General features: G+C 45.0%; 1 protein-coding gene and 1 pseudogene across 1 annotated transcript; both read right to left on the reverse strand.

Moving 5' to 3' along the window:
• Window positions 1-16411: 16411 nt before the first annotated feature.
• On the reverse strand, window positions 16412-17787 carry LOC147582987 (small ribosomal subunit protein uS9 pseudogene; annotated as a pseudogene).
• Window positions 17788-19837: 2050 nt separating this feature from the next.
• LOC112866566 (olfactory receptor 2A1/2A42-like) lies at window positions 19838-20850 on the reverse strand. The gene has a single exon (XM_025929476.2). It carries the CDS (start codon window positions 20822-20824, stop codon window positions 19838-19840), a length of 987 nt encoding a protein of 328 aa, XP_025785261.2. The 5' UTR covers window positions 20825-20850.
• Between the last annotated feature and the right edge of the window lie 285 nt (window positions 20851-21135).

The following is a 21135-nucleotide window of genomic DNA, read 5'->3' on the forward strand; positions in this document are numbered from 1 at the left end:
CGGGGGTCGCGTGGGTCCCCGCGGCGTGCCCGGCTGTTTCTCCTCCCGTGTTTTCTCCGGGTCGCCGCCTGAGCCTGCCTCCGGACCCCCCGCGATCTGCCGCTTTCTGCGGGTGCTTCTCTTTTGGCCGATCTGTGCCCGCGGAGGTCTGAGTCGGTGTGCGCTTTGGGGCGCTTGGCTCGGGGCCTCCGTGTTCGTTTCCCTCCCTTGACGTCCACCTGTCTCCATCTTTTAGGGCCCAGAAGCATGCATCTCTAAAACAGCACGGCCATGCCTATCCTCCCTGTATTACCTGTTTGCTTCTGTCGTTTTTAAGGTTCGTGGCAGTTTGATGATGTGCCTTACCACACGCGTTCCTTCTGCAGTCTTCCCGGGACGTGTGTGTGTTTGTGTGTTTGTGCCTATGTCTCAGGCCTGTGTGTTTTCTCATGCTTGTACTATTGATTTTTTTTTCTTTTTCTTTTTTTTTTTTTTTGATTCTTCCAGGGAAACCTCTGTTCTGTTGGTCTCGGAGGCCACGCTTGGGGGGGGGGGGGGTGTCTATTCTTCTACCTCTCCATAGACTTCACCGAATGCCACAATGTTCTAAGGGGGCAGCCACACACACGTAGGAAGAACCCCTCACCTTGAGGGACCCAGACTCTTGGCCTTTTTTTTTTTTTTTTTTTTTAAATCAAACCACCACCCTCTCCCCAGCCCCAGTCATTACTCTCCAGGGCTTCCCATGGGGCTATGCCAAGTAGAATCTTACTAGGCTCTCTGGCTGTTTTGTTCTTGGGAATGCCGTGATCTACACACCCATGTATCTAAGTGGGTTAGACCGTTTCCAGATTACCCTGTGCATTGACCGCTCCACTGATCCCGTCTGACCACACCCACCAGGTTTTTGAAGACTTTAGGAGAGAATATCATTAAGGTAGAACGGTGTCTTCTCCAATAAAGTCCTGAGGCATCTCTGTGTTCAGAGAACGAGCTGCTTCAGTCATCATTACTCTGAAGGGTTAAGCCCTCAACAGTTCAGCAGCCTCCAGCCTGCTCTGAGCTGCTGCATAAGGTGTGGTAAGCAATGAGGAAATCAGAAGTAGGAGTTCAGGTGCGTAAGGGCAGGCCCAGCAAGTGTCACCAGCTCAGTGAGAGGTTAAGAATGGGAAATGCATGGGGCGCCTGGGTGGCCCAGTGGTTGACAGTCTGACTCTTGACTTCCTCTCAAGTCCTGATCCCAGGGTTGTGGGATCAAGCCCCGCATCAGCTCCTTCCCTCTGCCCCTCTCCACTTGTTCTCTCTCTCTCTCTCTCTCTCAGAATAAATAACCTTAATAGTTTTTTTAAAAAAAGAATGGGGAGTGCAGTAGGTCAAAAACTTCAAACTAGAAGTGTCTCTATTTCTAGGCTAGGAGAGAAAAATGCAGTCCAGGGTGCGAGGAGGCCGATGATTTCTAGGGGGGAGCAAAGTTAGTACACTTCTGATCCTTGGGCCGAACTTGCTGATCCCTGCTAATTCGCCCTGCCTACAGGAGTGGGCAATGTAGTCAGAGGAGCTGGAGCTGCCTTGCAAACCAGCCTGGCTATTCTTTCTGTCACCTCCATCTTGACTTGGTTCTCCCCAGTGACAGACAGCTCTCTGTGCCTTAGTTTCCTCCAATCGTCAGGCAGGTCTCTCAGACCAGACCTCCTCTTGTTCTGCCAGCTCTGACCTATCAGCATTTTTTTCTTAAGTCACTGCCCTTGATCGATGACCTCTGGGCTCTTGTCCAGAGAGTGAAGCATATGAGGCTGGACCTGACTTTTCAGCCGGAGTGACATGTAGGAAAGTTAAAACTTATCCCGTAGGGGGTTGGCTCCTCCCCGGGAGCATCCCTGTCTGCAGGGTGTACACATTTGGGGGCCAATGTAGCCCTCTTGGCTCCTCTCTCTTCTTCCCTCGAGTCTGCAAACCATGGTTCTCATGTTATTATTTTCTTTCTGTCTTTCCATCTTTCTTTCTTTCTTTGACAGAGAGGGAGAGCACAAGTAGGGGAGAGGGTCAGAGAGAGAGAGAGAGAATCTTAAGCAGGCTCCACACTCAGCATGGAGATGGACACAAGTCTCGATCTCACGACCTGAGCCAAAATCAAGAGTTGGAGTCAGTCGTTCAACTGACTGAACCACCCAGGTGCCCCTTATTTTATTCTTCTTTTCCATTTCTTTTTTTTTTTTTAATGTTTATTTATTTTTGAGAGAGAGAGAGAGAGGGAGCAGGGGAGGAGTAGAGAGAGAGAGAAACACTATCCAAAGCAGGCCCCAGGCTCTGACCCGTCAGCAGACAGCCCGATGCAGGGCTCGAACCCATGAACCATGAGATCGTGACCTGAGCCTAAGCCGGACGCTTAACCGACTGAGCCACCCAGGCGCCCCATCTTTTCCATTTCTTGATGCTAGCTTGTGGCGCCAGGGTTTCCTAATCAGGCCTTTCATCCTGTCCGAAGATTTTGATATTTCATTTGGGCTTGTATTTCCTCTGTAAAGTCCTAGAGAGGAGAGAGGATGATACAATGGAAGAAGGATGGGATTTAGGTGCAGATAGGGGTGCATCTGAATCCTACCTTCCCCACTTACTTAAGGCAAAAATTTGGCATAGTAACCTTCCTGTGCTTCGTCTTTACCTTACTGTGCTTCATTTCCTCATGTCTTAAATGAGGATAATACTATTTAATAATACCTGCCTCCCTGCTTCAGTAAGGTATCATATAGAGGTCACCTTGCTACAAGCGTAGAAGGTGATTGATATGAGTTAGTTTTCTTTCCTAATAGAGCCCGTAGGTATGCAAGTTGAATGAATACATTTACAATCACAAGGTGATAAGGGTTGGGAAAGGTAAGCAGATTCAACATAAAGTTAGTTTACAGTGAGAGCTGTATTAGATGGGGGAAGAAAAAGTATAGGTTCTGGAGTTTGGGAATATTTAATTGGAGACAGTACCTTTGAGATCCAGCCATGGAGGGGAAAGGACAGAGAACTGTCCTGTGTAGTTATGGGCATCAAAGGAATTATAATGGCTGTTTTTAAAAGCACGACCTCATTAGGAGTGCCTGGCTGGCTCAGTCGGTTAAGCATCCAACTTCGGCTCAGGTCATGATCTTGCTCAGGTCATGATCTTGTGGTTTGTGAGTTCGAGCCCTGCGTTGGGCTCTGTGCTGACAGCCCAGAGCCTGGAGCCTACGTTGGATTGTCTCCCTCTCTCTGCCCCTCTCCCGCTAGTGCGCTGTCTCCCTCTAAAATAAATATTTAAAAATTTAAAAAATAAAATAAAAGCAGGAACTTATCAAGATATCCCTGGGGCTGTCACTGCCCTGACTGGACACCCCCCAGGTGCCATCATCCCCTGATGTTGGCTACACTGTTTCTCACTTGGTTAACTCTGACTCTCAGCGGATCCTGTGCTAGTTTTTTAAATTCTGCTCTGGCTTTTCTGACTCTGCTTTTTGCCTGATCCCATGACCCACAGTTGAACCTTTTTGAAGTGGTTTTTGAACTCAGTTCTTTTCTTAACTGGGCTGACCCTGGTCTCTCCTTCCTTTTCCTTTAAATCCACCCTGACTTGGCTGCTTTGGTTCTTAGCTATCCTGTTCCAGTCGGAGCCTGCCTTTGGTTTCCCTTTATTCCTTCCCTTCCCTTTCCTTCCCTTTCCCTCCCTTCCCTCCCCCTCCTTCCTTTTTTTTTTCTTTTTAATTCAGAGAGAGAGCATGCACACAAGCAGGGGAGAGGGGCAGAGGGGGTGGGAGAGAGACAGAGAAAGACAGAGAATCTTTAACAGGCTCCACACTCGGCTCAGAGTTCGGCACGGGGCTGGATCTCATGACCCTGGGATCATGACCTGATCTGAAATCAAGAGTCAGACCTCAACCAACTGAGCCGCCTAGGCACCTCCCCCTTTATTTTTCTCTCCACCTTTGCACATTTGAACTAGCCTAAATTTGGTGTTATTCAAGGTATAAATACTAATGAGCTCATTCATTTAAAAAAGTTCATTTACTCAATATGCATTTCTCGAAAACCAGATATACAAAGACCAAGTCTCTGCCCCAAGGAGAGGAGCTCTCAATCTAATGAAGGAGAGAAACATGTAGCAAATGATGATAGGAGAGTATAAGTGTTAAGATATAGACAAGGTGCGATGGTAGGCAAAAAGGACAGAGCACTGCTTGGGGAATAAGAGAAACCTTAATGAATAAGGTGCTGTTTGAGTTGACTTGTCCTAAAAATGTACTCTGTGCCTGGTAGAGAGGGAATAGAGGAAAGGCATGCCCGCAGCGGAAATGGGATATGCGAACATAGCACAGAGCACATTCTGTTCAGGGAAGGGTGAGGAGTGTGGACTTCACGTGAGGTATGGTGAAGAAACGGCAGAGAAGAAAAAGAAAATGTTAACTGTGGAAGGTGATGGGTATGTTATGTGGCTGGCTTGTGGGGATCATTTCAATACAAATATCATGGGAGACCTGGGTGGCTCAGTTAGGCATCCTACTCTTGATTTAGGCTCAGGTCATGATCTCACAGTCGTGGGATCGAGTCTCTAGTAGGGCTCCGTGCTGAGTGTGGCGCTGGCTTAGGATTCTCCCTCTCCTGCCCCTCCCCACCCACGCACATGCACTCTCAGAAAAAAGAAAAAGTATACATATGTCAAAACATCAAGTTGTATACCTTAAATATTTACAACTTTCATTTGTCAATCATACCTCACAAAACTGAACAAAACCCTTCAGAGGAGCGCCATCTCTGAAAGTATAAAGTCCAAACTCAATAGCGTGTGTGGCTTACAAGCCCCCTCATCATCTAGCTACCTGACTTCTCACTCTCCCCAGGTCCCTGGAGGCTCATAGTTTTTTAAATTTCTCCTGTAAGCATATCTTTAGCTTGGTGCATGTATCAGAGGAAAAGAGATATGCCTCTCCATCTTATTAAATTGAGTCTCTAAAATGCCTGGTAAACACTGAGAATGACCAGGTGTTTGCACAGAATGGTCACAGCGATGGGAGAGGGACGGCCGGCCATGGTGGAGAGGCGGCAGGGTCCCATCCCACATCGCAGTAAGCCGTCCCCAGAAGTGCCATTACTCATTGTCTTCTGTTTTGGCATGTGTTTAGTTTGGGGATGTTTCAGAAGTTTTCCACCCAAGATTCTTGGAAGATAAATATGAGGATGGGGACGGGGATGATCCATTTTTGCAAAGAGACTAAAATCGATGCCATCCATTCAGAGGAGTTCAGGTTCTATCGCCATGGTTTCTAAACCTTGGCAAATCAGCAAAATCTCCGGGAACGATTTTTTGTTTGCTATTGTTTAAGGGCCCCCCTGTGATTAAGACAAGAAGCCAGATTTGGGAACCGTGATGTGAAAGCAGTGGTTCTTTACCAGAGGTTTCTGTCAACAATCACCTGATGAACTTTATGAATTTGCCTTTGCTCAAAATATTTGGAGTTTCAATTCTGTAGGTGTGGGTCACGAAGAACTGTTGAAAAATAGCTCCTTGCTGATTTGGATACGTAATGATAACGGAGACCTTCTGATCTGTAGCAGTGGTCTTAAAACTTCTTTTTTTTTTTTTTTTTTTTTTAATTTTTTTTTTCAACGTTTATTTATTTTTGGGACAGAGAGAGACAGAGCATGAACGGGGGAGGGGCAGAGAGAGAGGGAGACACAGAATCGGAAACAGGCTCCAGGCTCTGAGCCATCAGCCCAGAGCCTGACGCGGGGCTGGAACTCACGGACCGGGAGATCGTGACCTGGCTGAAGTCGGACGCTTAACCGACTGCGCCACCCAGGCGCCCCTAAAACTTCTTTTATCCTACCTTCTATTAAAAAAAAAATTCAACAGGCACCCCCAATATACAAGTGCTTATTTATTTATAAACTATATATACCTGTACTTTTTTTGTTTTAAGTAGGCTTCACGCCCAGCGTGAAGCCCAACACGGGGCTTGAATTCATGACCCTGAGATCAAAACCTGAGCTGAGATCAAGTTGGATGCTTAACTGACTGAGCCACCCAGGCTCAGTACTTCTGTACTTCTTCTATATACATGTACTTCTACTTTTTTTAAGTACTTATTTATTTTGTTTTTTGTTTTTTATTTAAGTATTTTATTTATTTTGAGAGAGAGAGCCAAAGCACATAGGAGGGGAAGAGGCAGAGAGAGGGGGAGGGAGAGGATCCCAAGCAGGCTCTGTGCTGTCAGCGTGGAACCGAATGTGGGACTCGAACCCATGAACCATGAGATCCTGACCTGAGCCAAAGGAAAGAGTCGGCTGCTCAACTGACGGAGCCACGCAGGCACCTCCCTGTGCACATACCTGTTTATAATAGTGAAACCCAGGGTAGCCTGTTGTCACTGCACACCCAGGCTTCCACGCACGTGCCGTACCTCCCTGGGGAGAGGTTGCGGTAACAAACGAGAGAGCCCTGTATCACCGTGGCACTGTCTTCATTGCTGAGGCACAGAGGCACAACCCAAGACATAAAAATGGAGATGAAAATAAAAATGAATAGAAAGGGAGATGGCGTTCACTTTAGCGGGAACATTCTTCTATTTTTCTTATGATACAAATATACTTGCCTTCATGGCCCCCTCAAGGCAGGGAGACTGAAGACATTAAAGTCAGAGAGGCAAAACATTAAAAAGAAAAACAGGGGCACCTGGGTGGCTCAGTCGGTTGAGCGTCCAACTCTTGATTTCAGCTCAGGTCATGATCTCAGGGTTGTGGGATCAAACCCCACATTGGGCTCCCATGCTCAGCGTGGAGCCTGCTTAAGATATTCTCTGTCTCCCTCTCTCTCTCTCTCTCTCTCTCTTCCTCTGTCCCTCTCCCTGGCCTGCTGGTTCTCTCTCTCTCTCAAATAAATAAACAAATATTTAAAAAACAAAGAAAAGGAAAAAAGATTTATCACTAGATTCTACACCTGAAACTAATGTTACATTGTAGGTTAACTAACTGGAATTGAAATAAAAACTTGAAAAGAAAAAAATAAAAAAAGAAAAAGAGTTAGGAAGACAGTTTAATCCTATCCTTCTAGAGACGATCAAACAGCTTCAGGGGGCCCTTGGGTGGCTCAGTCAGTTAACTGTCCATCTCTTTGGCTCAGGTCATGACCTCATGGTTTGTGAGACTGAACCCTTGTCAGGCTCCACACTGACAGCGCAGAGCCTGCTTGGGATTCTTTCCCTGTCTCTGCCCCTCCCCCCACTTGCTCGGACGCACTCTCTCTCAAAATAAACATTAAAAAAATTTTTTTTTAAATAAGATAAAAGCTCACATTCAAAAACAAACAAAAACAGCTTCAGAGAGGTTGTGACTTATGAGATCAGAGTCCTAGGTCCTAGGCGGTGGCCAACGGGGGCTGGCATCCCTCCCAATTATTCAAGCCTCCCACCAAGGTTACTGAACGCTTACTTTAGATTGTCTGTGTTCACAGTCTCATTAACTGTGCATAAATTCAGGGTAGAATGCTTGCTGTTATATCTGGGATGTACAAAAGGCAATTATGATGTACACTCTGTCTCAAAAGAATTTGGGCAACTTACATGGAAATGGTAAAATAATATTCTAAAGCAATCTCTAATAAGCCCTAAGAGAGGTAAAAATAATAATGCCAGGGAGATTCAAAGGCAAGGATGATTAATGTGAGCCAGAGGGGTAGGGAAAGCCCTCCCAAAGAGCTGAGTCTTGAGCTGCCTCTGGGGACACAGTGTGGGTGGATGTGGGAGATACATTTCCAGGACTGGGGACACGTATGTCACTCCTTAATACCCAGGTTCCATTCCTGAGACACACACACGCCTCACAGTGTTAAGAGCAGCACTTTGGGAAAGGAGGGGCTGAAGGAGCCTTGAGACATCCACTGGGGGACGTGTGGAGGTGGAGGAAGGCATTCGTACCTGCACAACCTTTACCCTCTTGGCCCAAATCTACCTCCACCAGAACAGAGATTTGGTTCCCATCAAAAGTAGATTTTGGAGTTCTAGCTCCTGAAGGAAGTGTGAGCGTCTTCCGTGGCAGAAGTTATAGCACCATCTTGTGGAAATAAATGCTTTAGATCACGGAGTTTTGTTCTGGAAACCTTACTCTTCTAAAAAAAAAAGAAGGAAGGAAGGAAGGAAGGAAGGAAGGAAGGAAGGAAGGGAAAGATAAAGAAAACAAATCAATCCCAAAACTCATTCCTGGCTCCAAATCATTCCTGGAGTCCACAGTTTATGGGTAACAAAAAGTATCTCATGTATCTTCAGTCTTTGATGGCTGAGTTAGCAGTTCTCCATCCGTGACAGCATTCTTGTTTTCAGAAATAAAGACACATAGGTAGGATCCAATATTCTCCCCGTTTCAGACTTCTTTAAGGCTGGGTCCTCAGGTTTGGTTTTTAACCATTTGCCAAAGGATCCTGTCTTCTTTGAATTTAGCAAAGCAGCTATAAATCCCAAAGAAAATAAAGGAAAATAAAGGCAGAAACACTGGCTGTCATGGCCCTTTTCTGTCTCCTCCGTGAGTTGGAAAGAGGAGGTCCCTTAATCCTTAAAGAGCTAATGCTCTGTAATGGGGAGCTCAGAGAAGAATTCATAGCTGCCAGGAACTTCCAGAAACATTTCCTAGAAATCTAATTGGGTCCACTAAACAAATAATCCCCAGGAATATGTTTCATTTAGAGTCATAAATTCATTGGCTCATTGAATAACTAATGAGACTTTGAAATGCGAGTGTTCTACACTCCAGTGGAGAGGGAAGAATGCCCAATCTTCTCAAATCTTTCTTTACCCTGGTTTGGCCTGCCTCTGACATCTGCATCTGTGAAAGTTTGGGACTTCAACAGCCCACCCTTGAGCAGCCTCAGGCTTCATTTTGAAGTGAATCGCAGAATTTAAAAAAAAATGTGTTTTCACTTTTTCAAAAATCATATGTTGAAAAAGTTGCACCGTGACATGTTTCAACATTTAAAAGCACAAAAGTTTTCCTTTCACACCTGTTCACCGGCCAACCAGCTCCCTGTCCCCGGTCCCTCCAATGTGGCGAGTTGTTTGTGAAATGCTTCCCCAAAACATTCTGCGCTTAGAGGAGATACATTACGTCAGTGGTAGCCCACGATGTGTTTTGAAACCTGAGTGTTTTGCTTAAAAATATAAAGAGTGTTTTACAATATCAGTACTTAAAGAGCTTCCTGGTTTATTTTTCAGCTGTGCAATATTCTATTGAAGGCAGGTAGCCTAAGTGATCTAGGCAGGCTCCTCCGGAGGCAGTTCCAGTAGTAGGGCAGTACAAACAATGGTGCAGTGGGTAACTTTGGCCTTCGTTGCTGTGCACACGTGCCGTCCCACCTGTAGGATATATTCCTGGAAGCTGAAATGCTGGGTCACATGGGATGTGCATCTGTAATCGTGTGAGGCCGTGGCAACTCGTTCTCTGTGGAGGTCATTCAGGCCAAACTGAGGCAATGTATGATAACGTCACGCCCTCGCTTCGTGTTATTAAAACTTTCTGATCTTTGCCAACCTGCTAGATGAAATGCGATCTTTCAGATAGTTACCGCGACGGTTTTCATGACTTTCTTGTTACGAATTTGATTCCATGAAGTCACATTTTTCACGGGGCTTGGTCACCTAATCGGTTCTCTTTCTCCAAAGCTGCATTGGTAGAGGCACTGATTTTCGGTTTTTTCATTTAGTTTCGTGAACAAGTACAAATGGCTCAGATTTCTAGCAGCTTTCGAAGCATTCTTTGACTTCTCTCTCTCCTGCTTGTCCTCAGTGTGGGACTTGCCACATGTTAGAGAGAGCAGCAAGCTTCAGAGCCCCTACCAAGGGCCCATTCCGAGGCTCTCAACTAATGTTGTAGTCATAAATTAACATTCTTTTTCTTAAAGGAGCTGCCTCAAATTTTATAAGCTTCAGCATGAATATGCTCCTGCTTGCTGCCATCATCAGGTTGCAGTCCCTCTGCTTGTTTTAAGTACTCCTCCAGAATTATTTTATGCACGTAAAACCACATACAGATATAGGGTATTTACCTCTTTTCCTATTACCCTTACTTTTCTCAAGGTATCTTGGAGATTTCTCTATATAAGCTACGGAGAACATCCATATTGCTTTTTGTTTGTTGAAAATGGCAGGGCATTCCATTGCCTGGAGGTACTGGTCTTTACTTAATCAGCCCTCTACTGGCGGAACTTAGCGTGTATTTGCTTCGTTTTGTTTTGGCCATTTCCTAAGTTTCCCGGCAGTTTTCAGAGACTGAAAGGGTAGCTAAAAGTCTGGTGTGGACACAGGTTTCAGAAGACGTAAACTAGGTGACATGGCAGGGGGATCCCAGACTCCCTCACTCCCCACCCTCTTTAGGTATCTAGGACTCTCTTATCCAAACAGGTCCCCTGGTGCCTGTGATTCACAACGCAGCATGGGTATGTGCATCCGTATATTAAGTTTGTGATTATGAAACAAAAGATGGTCTTGCTAAAGAAATTCCGAGTATCCGAAGGCAGCAGGGAGAGATCACTATAAGCCCAGGATGCCTCTGAAATCATACCGAATAGGCGTTGGCTTCTGCAAATAGTCCATGAGGTCATATTACTCTATCAGTGGCATTGCCACAGCCCACAGAAGTATTCCCCCTGACACACACTAACAATTTGTTCTGCTGGACCTGATGGAGAAAGATCGAACAACCCAGGCATGCTGGATATCTTCTGCGCTCTGGAACATTCAGTCCCTTAGAACTTTGCCTCATAACCAACTTCAGTCATTACTTCCTTCTGCTCTTCGGGTTCAATGCCAACGCCTTGAGCCTTGGAGGCATCATTTTGGATAGCTAGAAATGCAGCCTTTCCATTCTTCCCACCCTCTTAAAGTATCAGCTGTCCAATCTCCTATTCCTATAACAACCTGCTTTCTGGATAAGAAGGATCATAAACCTGTCTAACTTGGGGTTGGCTACCATTTCAGTCTCTGAAAACTGCCCTTTTGCCCAGTTACATCTTTTGTTCGGACACTTTCCTTTGGCTCTTCTCTGATATCTTCCTTAGAGCCGCACTGTCCTTGATCTCCTTGCAAGGGGGTCAGTTAAAAAATACAGAGAGAATTCAGGGAAGGGGAAAATAAAGGCGAGAGAAAAGAATTGATGAATCTATGCTACAGGACTAAGAACAATGTTTAGTACTTCTTTTCAGTTTAAAAAGTATTGACAGGTATATCACCTTTTCTGAAGCTCACAACATCCCCTTGGAACAGACAGGGTGGGTGGTATCTCATCACCATTGTATAGATGGGGAAGCACAACAGTATCCATCTGATCGTGGCATACCTGAACCCAGGTTTACAGGATTACCCACTCCATCGCAATTCGATGCTTCAGGGCTGATACCCGCCCTGAGACCCTCAGGAAGTGATCTGGGGAGCAGGAGCAGTCTGAAATGTCTGTACTAGAGTGGGTCCCGGGGGATTTGTCTTAAAACTCTATCTGGGTGGTGTTTCACATAAAATTGAAAATAAAAACATCGATTGTATAGATCAGTGGGAGTGCTGCTGTCGAAGATCTGTGGAGGAAGATCACATGTCTCTATTTCTTCTCTCAGTACCTTTTAGAGTTTCACTGTGGTCCTGAAGGGCCACAGGGCTAGAAACTCAGACCCTCTGAGTACTTGTGGCAGAGACTGCTAGATGTTTACCAAAGTAGTTTTCTCTTATTCCCAGGTACATATGGAGACTGTATCTCCCAGACTGCTTTGCGTCTTTGTAAGACCCTATGACCAAGTTTTAGCCAATGGGATGTGAGCAAAAATACCCAGTCCACTTGGAGGTCAGGCCCACTAAAGCCTCCATGCTTTTTCTCCTTCCAACATACAGGACAACCTTGGGAGCCACAAGGTGTAAGGACCTGAGTCCTCCCCCCCACCTTTTTTCTTTTAAGTTGCAACACTGGGGCACCTGGGTGGCTCAGTCTTTAAGTGTCTGACTCCTGGTTTTGGCTCAAGTCATGATCTCAAGTTAGGCTCCACACTTAGAGCATGGAACCTGCTTGGGATTCTCTCTCTCCCTCTCTCTCTCTGCCCCTCCCTGACTCGTGCTCTGTCTCCCTCAAAAAAATAAACTTAAAAAATAAAAATTGTGACACTAATACTTGATTACCTTAAATTTTTATAATAATGTAGTGTTATTTTCCATAGCACATTTCCCATTTTGAGAGTCATCTTCTTTAACCTTTTAATGTTTATCATTTTGAACATTTTCCTGTACCTTAATATGCCTGTACACACACACACACACACACACACACACACACACACCTTTTTCTCTACATGAATGAGAAAGTACTATAACAATATGACTTCTTTTACTCACTTATTTTATGAGAATCTTCTCTGGACATTAGAGGGATAAACCTTATTTAAAAAACAAGAATCCCCAGATACCAAACGCCTGCCTTGTTACTTGGAGGACTAAATGTAGATGTTGTTAGTATACTTTGTAGAATATTGTGGACAGAGAAATAAGGCACTTTGCCGTTTGGTAATGGAAGGAAGGGCAGCAGATTTAGAAGAAGTACATGCACCCAAAACCACACCAAACCCAAAAACATAAACTCATGTCTAATGTGTCCAGTGGTCATAGTCAAAGGCTTTGTACTGCTACGAAAATTGCCAAATAGTTTTAATAATACTGGATTTGAAAAAAAAAAGTATAGATTTATAATGTTTTATTTAACAAACTCACTACTGAAGGATATTAGTTTGTGACATTCACTATTGTAAATAATGCTTCAATTTAAAATAAATGTACATGTATATATTTTGCACATATATATGAATATCTCTGTAGGATACGTTCCTAGAATTGGAGTTGCTGCATTAAAAGGAGTGCGAACTTTAATTTTTGAAGATATATTCCCAAATTATCACTGAATCAATTTATATTGCCATCCAGACTATCGCCCACATGCTCAGCAACATTGGAAAATATTCATCTTTTTATTTTAGTCCCATTTAACGGGCAAAAAATGGTATCTCATGCTTAAGATTTGTTTCTCTAATTACTAGAGAGCCTGTACATCTATCATCATATTCACGAGTGGTTGTTCCTCGTTCTACAGTGCATGGCTCATTTGTCTCCACTTATATCTACGTAATTTTTGCTCAGTTAAAAAACTGATGTGTATATTACTGTTTTGTTCATTATATAGGTATTGAAAACTCTGCTAGCTCTATTTTTATCTTTTTTTTTTTTTAATGGGTTTTCAGAACATTCAGGCTGATTTTCTTGAATGTTACCTAACAATTGACGGAAAAAGATTCCCTGGGTCTAGGCTACAGAGAGGCCCTGTGCTTAGTGGCGGTGGGTGTGGTTTCTGGAGTCAGGCCGACCTGGATTAGAGCCCCAGCTGTCACGTACTTGTAATCACAGGAAAGCTCTCAGTCTCTGTGTCTTTCTTTCTTTCCTTCTTTCTTTCTCTCTCTCTTTCTTTCTTTCTTTTTTTATGAGTGCAATAAAAAGCACTCAGCTCATTAAACTCAGAATTGTCATGAAATTTGGGCGAGATAATAACGCGTATATCTCCGTACAATGCCTGACACTTAGTAAGTGCTCGATAAGTACAAGATACAACAATTACTTACAATGTGGGCAACGGAAATACCAAATTAGATGCAAAGTTTGATTTCTGGTTCTAGAACCTTTCCCAGTGAAAGTTCTACTTATAATAAGATCCAAGGAGGCTAATAAAACTTCCTTTTCTAAAGAGAAGGCATTTCACTTCCTATTATGCAGTTTCAAGAGAGCACTAAAGTATTCAACTCACTTACTGACTCGGGCAGTGACTCTTGAGTTCCTACGATGTTTAAGGCCCAGGATATGTGGTTATCTTTGAGTCCATTTCATTTTCTTCACGTGGAACTTAATTTTTACTCCTCTGAAAAAATGAAAATCCAAATTCCAATGAAATGAGAGGAAATCAATCAAGGGACAGAAAACTAGAAAATAAGAAAGACTCTTAAAGATCGTCTAGCTCAACGTTTCATTTTATAGATGAGGAAACTGAAGGCCAGAGGAGTTAGGCAACTTTTCTAACACAGTGAGTTAGTGCAGGGAGCTGAGAACCCACACACCCCAACTCTGAGCCAGCGCCGTGTGGACTAAATCCAGATGTGTTCAAGGATCCGCCTCCTTTTGCGATCAAACGATTTCAAAAGTAAAAATTAAAACAAAAAACAGAGAAACACTGATTAAAAAAAGACAAATCAAAATGAACCCATAAAGTTTGTCAAGAAAGCACAGAGAGTAAGACCCTGCCCTGCTAGTTGGGGGAAGAGTCATGTTTTCATCCAGTGGGACTACATTCCTGCCCTCCTTTCAGACAAAATTCTGCCCTCGACAACCCATATTTAACACGGATGCTTTATACTCACAGCAAATAGTAAACAACAATCCTGAAGGTTGGCGGTTGGCAATCCCTGGTCCACATGCCAAAGATGCTGCAGGTGCTAATTCCAGGCGGCAAGTGAAGCCACCGTGCACAGATCCCCACCCTATCATTTCCAGTGGTTACTGTCCGCAGTCGCCTCCACCCTCTTGCCAGTTTTCAAGGGCAACACCCTCACATGGCTCCCCATCTGGCACCGGGATCATCCTGGCCTTCCAGAATCACAGGCGCGGCAGTGTGGCACATTCCTTTGAGACCACTGCTTCCTGCGATAGAAATAAGTAAGCACCCCCAGGACTTTTGATATTTAGTGCTATGTTTCTATCCTAATTTTTCCCTTTCTTCTCTGTAATCTTAGAGCATCAACATATTCTTAATTATTAATGTCCATCATGTAAGAATATACTAAAAGCAAGGGTTGGATACATCTGATGGACTAGAAGATACCCTAACTTAGGGGCGCCTGGGTGGTCAGTCGGTTAAGTGTCTGCCTCTTGAGTTTGGCTCAGATCGTGACTGCGTGGAGCCTGCTTGGGATTCTCTCTCTCCCGTGCTCTCTGCCACTCTCTTGCTTGCTCTCGCTCTCTCTCTCTCTCTCTCTCTCTGTCAAAATAAATGAATAAAAGATATCCTAAATTAGAGGAATGAAGGGTAACCCATCCCCAGGCCCATATATTATGGGTAGAAATCTAAATGCAATGAGGGGCGCCTGGGTGGCGCAGTTGGTTAAGCGTCCGACTTCAGCCAGGTCACAATCTCGCGGTCCGTGAGTTCGAGCCCCGCGTCGGGCTCTGGGCTGATGGCTCAAAGCCTGGAGCCTGTTTCCGATTCTGTGTCTCCCTCTCTCTCTGCCCCTCCCTTGTTCATGCTCTGTCTCTCTCTGTCCCAAAAATAAATAAACGTTGAAAAAAAAATTAAAAAAAAATAAAAAAATAAATGCAATGAATATTTGTTCATTCATTCCGTTGAAGTTTACTAAGTACGTACTATGAACAGTTCTGATGCCAGGCACTCAGGTTGTGGGCATCAGTGGATCTGCTACAAAAGAGCAGTTCAGAGTTGATCTAAAACCAGACAGCCTAGTCTTGGCTTGTAGTTCCACCAGTGAATAATTTTGTGACCCTGGGTGAATTAATTCATTTCTCTAAACTTTATTTCCTCATTGTTATGTAATGACAGTAGCAGTGCTCACTCCACAGATTTGATGTGAAGATTATATTAAAGCATTTTATGTCACGTCTACCTATAGTAAGTGCTCAATAATTACCAGCTACAGTTAAACTTCCACTATACTATAAGCTGCCATTTGAGGCAGGTAAAGAAGGGTAGAAACCAGAAGATAGTTCAACGCTGAAATTTCGGAAGTGAGACAAATGGATAAATTGTCCTTTATTTACCTACCAGGTGAGTATGTTAAGGGTGCTTGGATCCTGGGGATGAAGAGATGAGCAGATTCTTGTTCTTCTCTTGAGGGAGAGAGGACACATAATTGAGAAAGGTCCTATAAATCCCAGATTAGAGATGGTACATGTTGGAAATCAAAAACAAAATCTGAAAAAAACAAAAACAAAAACAAAACAACCCTGAAATCTGGACTCTTTTGCTTTAGGAAAGGTCCCCCATGTTTTCTTGGTGGAGGGGCCAGGAACAGGTTCAAAGGGAGAGAGTTTCCCCATGGTGCCTTTGCCAACTGACTCACAGAGAGGTCCCTGAGTCCGGGCTGCAGGCTGGCCTCGGGGAAAGGCTATTCCCTCCAGGGCTACAGGGGAGATGCAGAAGCCTCTGGGGACAAAGGTTTGGGTGACCTCCTCCCCCCTTGTGCTCCTCCTGACTAGGGGATAGCTTTGGTACCAGGCTCAAAAGTTTAGCAAGTCTGACAGTATTAGAATAATTTCTGATCTAATGTTAATAATAATAACAACAGCAATATCTTAAGTTTGTGTAGTATTGCAAGTCTTTAAAATGCATCCATTTGCACCACTCTTGTTTGAGGCCTTCAGCAGTCCTGTGGGGCAGCCTAGGCGGCTCTCGTTAGGCATAGTTGATGGATGGGAGACAGAGATTCAGGCAGTCTTAAAAGACTGCCCTGGAAAGAGCACAGCTAGCAACCAGTAGACCTGGGACTTGAACCCTGTCTGTAGCCACAAATCGTGGGCGTTTAAGGGTCCGGGGCAGGATCTTGGGCTTTCTGGATGCCTGGGCCAAACTTAGGAGAGCACTGCAGAGTCCGGAGTCCACACAGGTGGCTCCCTGGGCATGGTTTCTCCGTCCCACACTTTCCTGCTGCTCCAACTTGTCCCAGGAGAGCTATTTTCCTGTGAGATGCGTCCCTGGAATGACAGCTGTTCACGATTTGTCCTGCCCACTGCATCTCACCTAATGTCGCCATTCAGCACAGCAACATATGTCAGGAGACAAATTAAACACTGGTTTAGGAAATATTGGAATTACAAAGTACATCCAGTTTAGGTAAGTTACAAGAACACTTTCTAAGGCTCTTCATTTTGGTGAGCCATCAGTTTAAAACTGCATTGTTAACCTTTCTCTTCCCTTGTTTTCTGTTTTACTGTCCAGCCTGTCCAAAGGCCCCTTCTCCATCCCTGACCCCTGGAGTCACAGCTTATTATTTTTTACTTCCTCACCTTTCTTTTTAGTCCAGTATAAAGTCAAGCTGCCCTTTTTTTTTTTTAACCCTAAGTCCCATGACAACTGATTATACAGGTGAACCCTGATCATCATAATGGTTTACTGGTAGGATTTCCCGTAGCGGGCACAAGTACCAGGAATGCCAAACATTTTGGATTCGCAGTGCTGGGACTCAGCTACCAGCAGGGTCTGGTCGTCCTGGATGAGGATGTCTTTGACCTCCTTCTTGGAAGCCTCATCTACATATTTCTGATAAGCCACCAGGGCTTTGGAGATGGAGCCACAGATTGTGGAAGTCTGAGCCACGTGACCACCACCACACGGACTTAGAGGCCTCCGGCCTGGCAGGTCGCTCCTTGCCCAGCAGCAGGACAGGTTCCAATAGCTCGTCCTGCAGCGAACGTGGCTCGATTATCTCCAGGGGCCGCTCATTCACCTGGATAAGGCCGCTGCCCCATTTGGAGGGTGCCACCGCTGTGGCCATCTTCTTGCGCCCACTGCAGGGGACCCTTGCACCGCCTGGCTGGGAACACAGACCAGAGTGGCTCACCGCACAGCACGGCACCCGGACAAGGGCTCAAGCTGCCTTCTTTAGCACACATAAGTACCCTTTTTATCTGGAACCCGATATCTATCTCTGGCTAGAGGTTGAGTTTCTTACTCCCTTTCTCCACTTCAACTTCCTTCTTCTGGAACCTCACAATCTCTTTGACTTTTACTAGGTGGGTGGTTATGACTATCGGTTTGGCAGTCAGATCACCTAAGTTTGATCCTGGATTAGGTGCGTATCAGCTGCAACGTTTTGGTTAAATTACTCAATCTCTTTGTGTCTGTGTTCTCTCACCCAAAGAGTGGTTGATAATAGTCCCTGTCTCACAGAGCTGTTATGAGGGTTAAAAAAGATAATACTTGTGAGGTGCCTGGCTGGCTCCGTCAGTTAAGTGTTGGACTCTTGATATCGATTCAGGTCATGATCTCGAGGTCGTGAGGTTGAGCCCTGCATCAGGCTCCGTGCTGAGTGTGAAGTCGGCTTGGGATTCTCTCTCCCCCACGGTCTCTGCCCCTCTGCCACTTGCACCCTCTCTCAAAATAATTAAGTAAACATTTTTTAAAATGCTGTAAAAAAAGACAATACTTGCAAAGTGCGTAGAACAGGCATCACCTTGTAAGCACTTCATAAGTGTGTGTGTACGCATGCACACCTGTGTGCACGATCATGTGAGTGGTGGGAAAGTGGAGATGCCTTCGTTCCGGGTCTTGCCACCATGCTGAGTTCTAAACAGAACCTCAGTGAGAACAGCCTCCATTCCTACCCTCTCTGTGCTCCTCTGAAACTCCTAAGGTTCTTTGTGACCGTGACCATAGGGCTCACTAACCCAGACAAGAAGCCTTCCATACATAGTCTCTGGCTCCCCCAGCCTCATTGTGGCACAAAAATAGACTGAGAAGAAAGCCACATTCACTTAACGTATCCTAGCTTGGGGTAGATTAGTCTTACTCTGAAGTTGATAATATTGATAATGATGTACTACATTTGGTGTTAGGTAGAAAAGGCTCGGGAGTCAGATCGTTGGGGCCCAGGTCTAGCATTTGCTTGTTTGCATCTGTAAAATGGGATGCTAATGAGAAATGGGTTTTTATGATAAAATGAGGTGATCTCTGAAATCAGCTATGTATGTGCAGTGGATGGCACAGAGTGAGTACGTGATAATAATGTTGACTACTATTATTATTATTAAAACCCTTTTCCCCCCCACTCAGTTGCCTCTGCTTGGGACATTCCATCTCTACCTGATAATTGAGAGTTGGGTTGTAGGACTTGCTAACTTCTTTTTTTAATGTTTATTTTTTAGAGAGAGCGAGAGTGTGAGCAGGGGAGGGGCGGAGAGAGAGGGAGACACAGAATCCGAAGCAGGCTCCAGGCTCTGAGCTGTCAGCACAGAGCCAGATGCGGGGCTCGAACCCACGAAGTGTGAGATCATGACCTGAGCCGAAGTCGGACACTCAACTGACTGAGCCACCCAGGTGCCCCGGACTTGCTAACTTCTAAGTGGAGAGTGTGTGTTTATTCATAGAAAATCACAGATACTCTTCTTGAGCAGATGAGAAGAGTTTAGAAGCAAGTAGCCATCAAAAGCTCAGGGCAGACTGGAAAGGGGATTTCGTTGGGTAATTCCTTGGGATGCCAGCTGAACATGTGTGGACTTATTTTCTGACCCCAGAAATTATAAACCAGATTACAGGGTTGAATCAACAAAGTCAGTTTTCCCCTTAACCTAAGTAGGCATTTAGGTGCATTGACTATAAGAGGAAGTACAATGGATGGAAAACATCCTAATTGGGGTATAAATGAAAAAGGTATCAATGGATCCTAAGTCTCTGTGGCTGCAGTATTTTTAAAAATTGTCACTGATGTGGCTACGTCTGCCAAAGCCTGTGTTCTGCTGTTATTGAACGTACCTGACCAAGTCAGAGATAGAGTGCCTATTTGAACTTTTTGGAACCCACAGCAGGGGATGAGATAAATTTATTCCTCTAGATATTCTTAACAGACTATGCAGTTAGATGAAAGAATATGTTTGACAGAATTAAATATAATGATGCAATAAAACCTAAATACTTTCTAGACAGAAAAAGGGAGTGCTTTGCAATTTCTTGGATTACCCAGTCTCAGATATCAAAAGAGTGATGAGCTTAGTTGTTTCTCAGTACCCAAGGCTCTAGGGGACTACTGAGGCTAAGGATTCCAATGTCACTCCAATTAGGAATGACTTTCCTTGTATAGCACTCTCCTCAGGGCGCCCTTGACCTCTGCATTCCTCAGGCTGTAGATCATTGGGTTCAGCATAGGATTGAAAAAACTGTAAAACAGGAAAAGGATCTTCTGCTGCTCCTCAGGGTGGCGGGATTTGGGGGCCATGTACATGATAATGGCGCTTCCAAAGAAGAGCCCCACCACGCAGAGGTGGGAGGAGCAGGTGGAGAAGGCCTTTCTGCGGCCCTCCCCGGACTGGATCCTCAGGATGGCCAACAGGATGCGCATGTAGGACACCAGCACCAGGCAGAGGGGCCCGACTAAGATAAACACAGAAGCAGTAAAAATGACAACTTGGTTGAGCCAGGTGTCAGCGCAGGCCAGCTTGAGGACAGACAGGATCTCACAGAAGAAGTGGTTGATTTCATGAGGCCCACAGAAGGGCAGCCTCAGGATGAGAACCACATGGACCAGGGCCAGCATGGAGCCACATGCCCAGGAAGTCACCACCAGGATGATGCAGCCTGTCCAGCTCATGATGACAGAATATCGGAGCGGGTGGCAGATGGCCACATACCGATCGTAGGACATCACCACCAGGAGAAGACATTCTGTGACAGCAAAAGTCAAAAAGAGAAAGGTCTGTGTCATGCAGCCAGCAAAGGAGATGGGCTGGTCTGGCTTCAGGAGGTTTACCAGCATCCGGGGCACCGTGTTGCAGGCATAGGCTATGTCAACGATGGCCAGGTGGGAGAGGAAGAAGTACATGGGGGTGTGCAGTCTGGAGTCCAGCCAGATGAGCCCCAGGATGAGCCCGTTCCCCAGCAGGGTGAAGGCATAGAACAGGGAGAAGAGCCCAAAGAGAAGCATCTGAATCCCTGGGTCAAGACAAAATCCCAGTAGAATGAACTCTGTGACTGATGTCTGATTTTCCCCCATTTCACTATGAAAAAGATAAAATGGATAACTTGGGACAGAATTGTCGAAAAACATCCAGGCATTGCAGTATACATTTTGTCATTTTTAACAGATAAACTTTTGACGTTAACAATCTAGTTACACCTGAAGTTAATCACTTAACCTGACAACGAGTTTTACACGAGAGGGTCGTGTCATTGGAGACAGATTACCTAAAGCCAATGACAGTGTAAGGGGGAGGAAGAGTGTCAAGCCAAAAGAGAAAAGAAAGTAACCATGAAATACAGATTATCTTGGAGCTGCACACGCCAGGATTATTCAGAGAAGTTGTTGGAGTGGAGAGGTAATCAGTGCTGGAAGAACTCCAGACATGAGGATTAGAGGAG

The sequence above is a fragment of the Puma concolor genome, chromosome A2, assembly GCF_028749965.1.
Source record: "Puma concolor isolate L17-30 chromosome A2, mPumCon1.1.hap2, whole genome shotgun sequence".
Classification (NCBI taxonomy): Eukaryota; Metazoa; Chordata; class Mammalia; order Carnivora; family Felidae; genus Puma; species Puma concolor.

Bases quoted from the DNA above. Each gene is read 5' to 3' on its own strand.
- LOC112866566 (XM_025929476.2), bottom strand. From the start codon at position 20,824: ATGTTTTTCGACAATTCTGTCCCAAGTTATCCATTTTATCTTTTTCAT.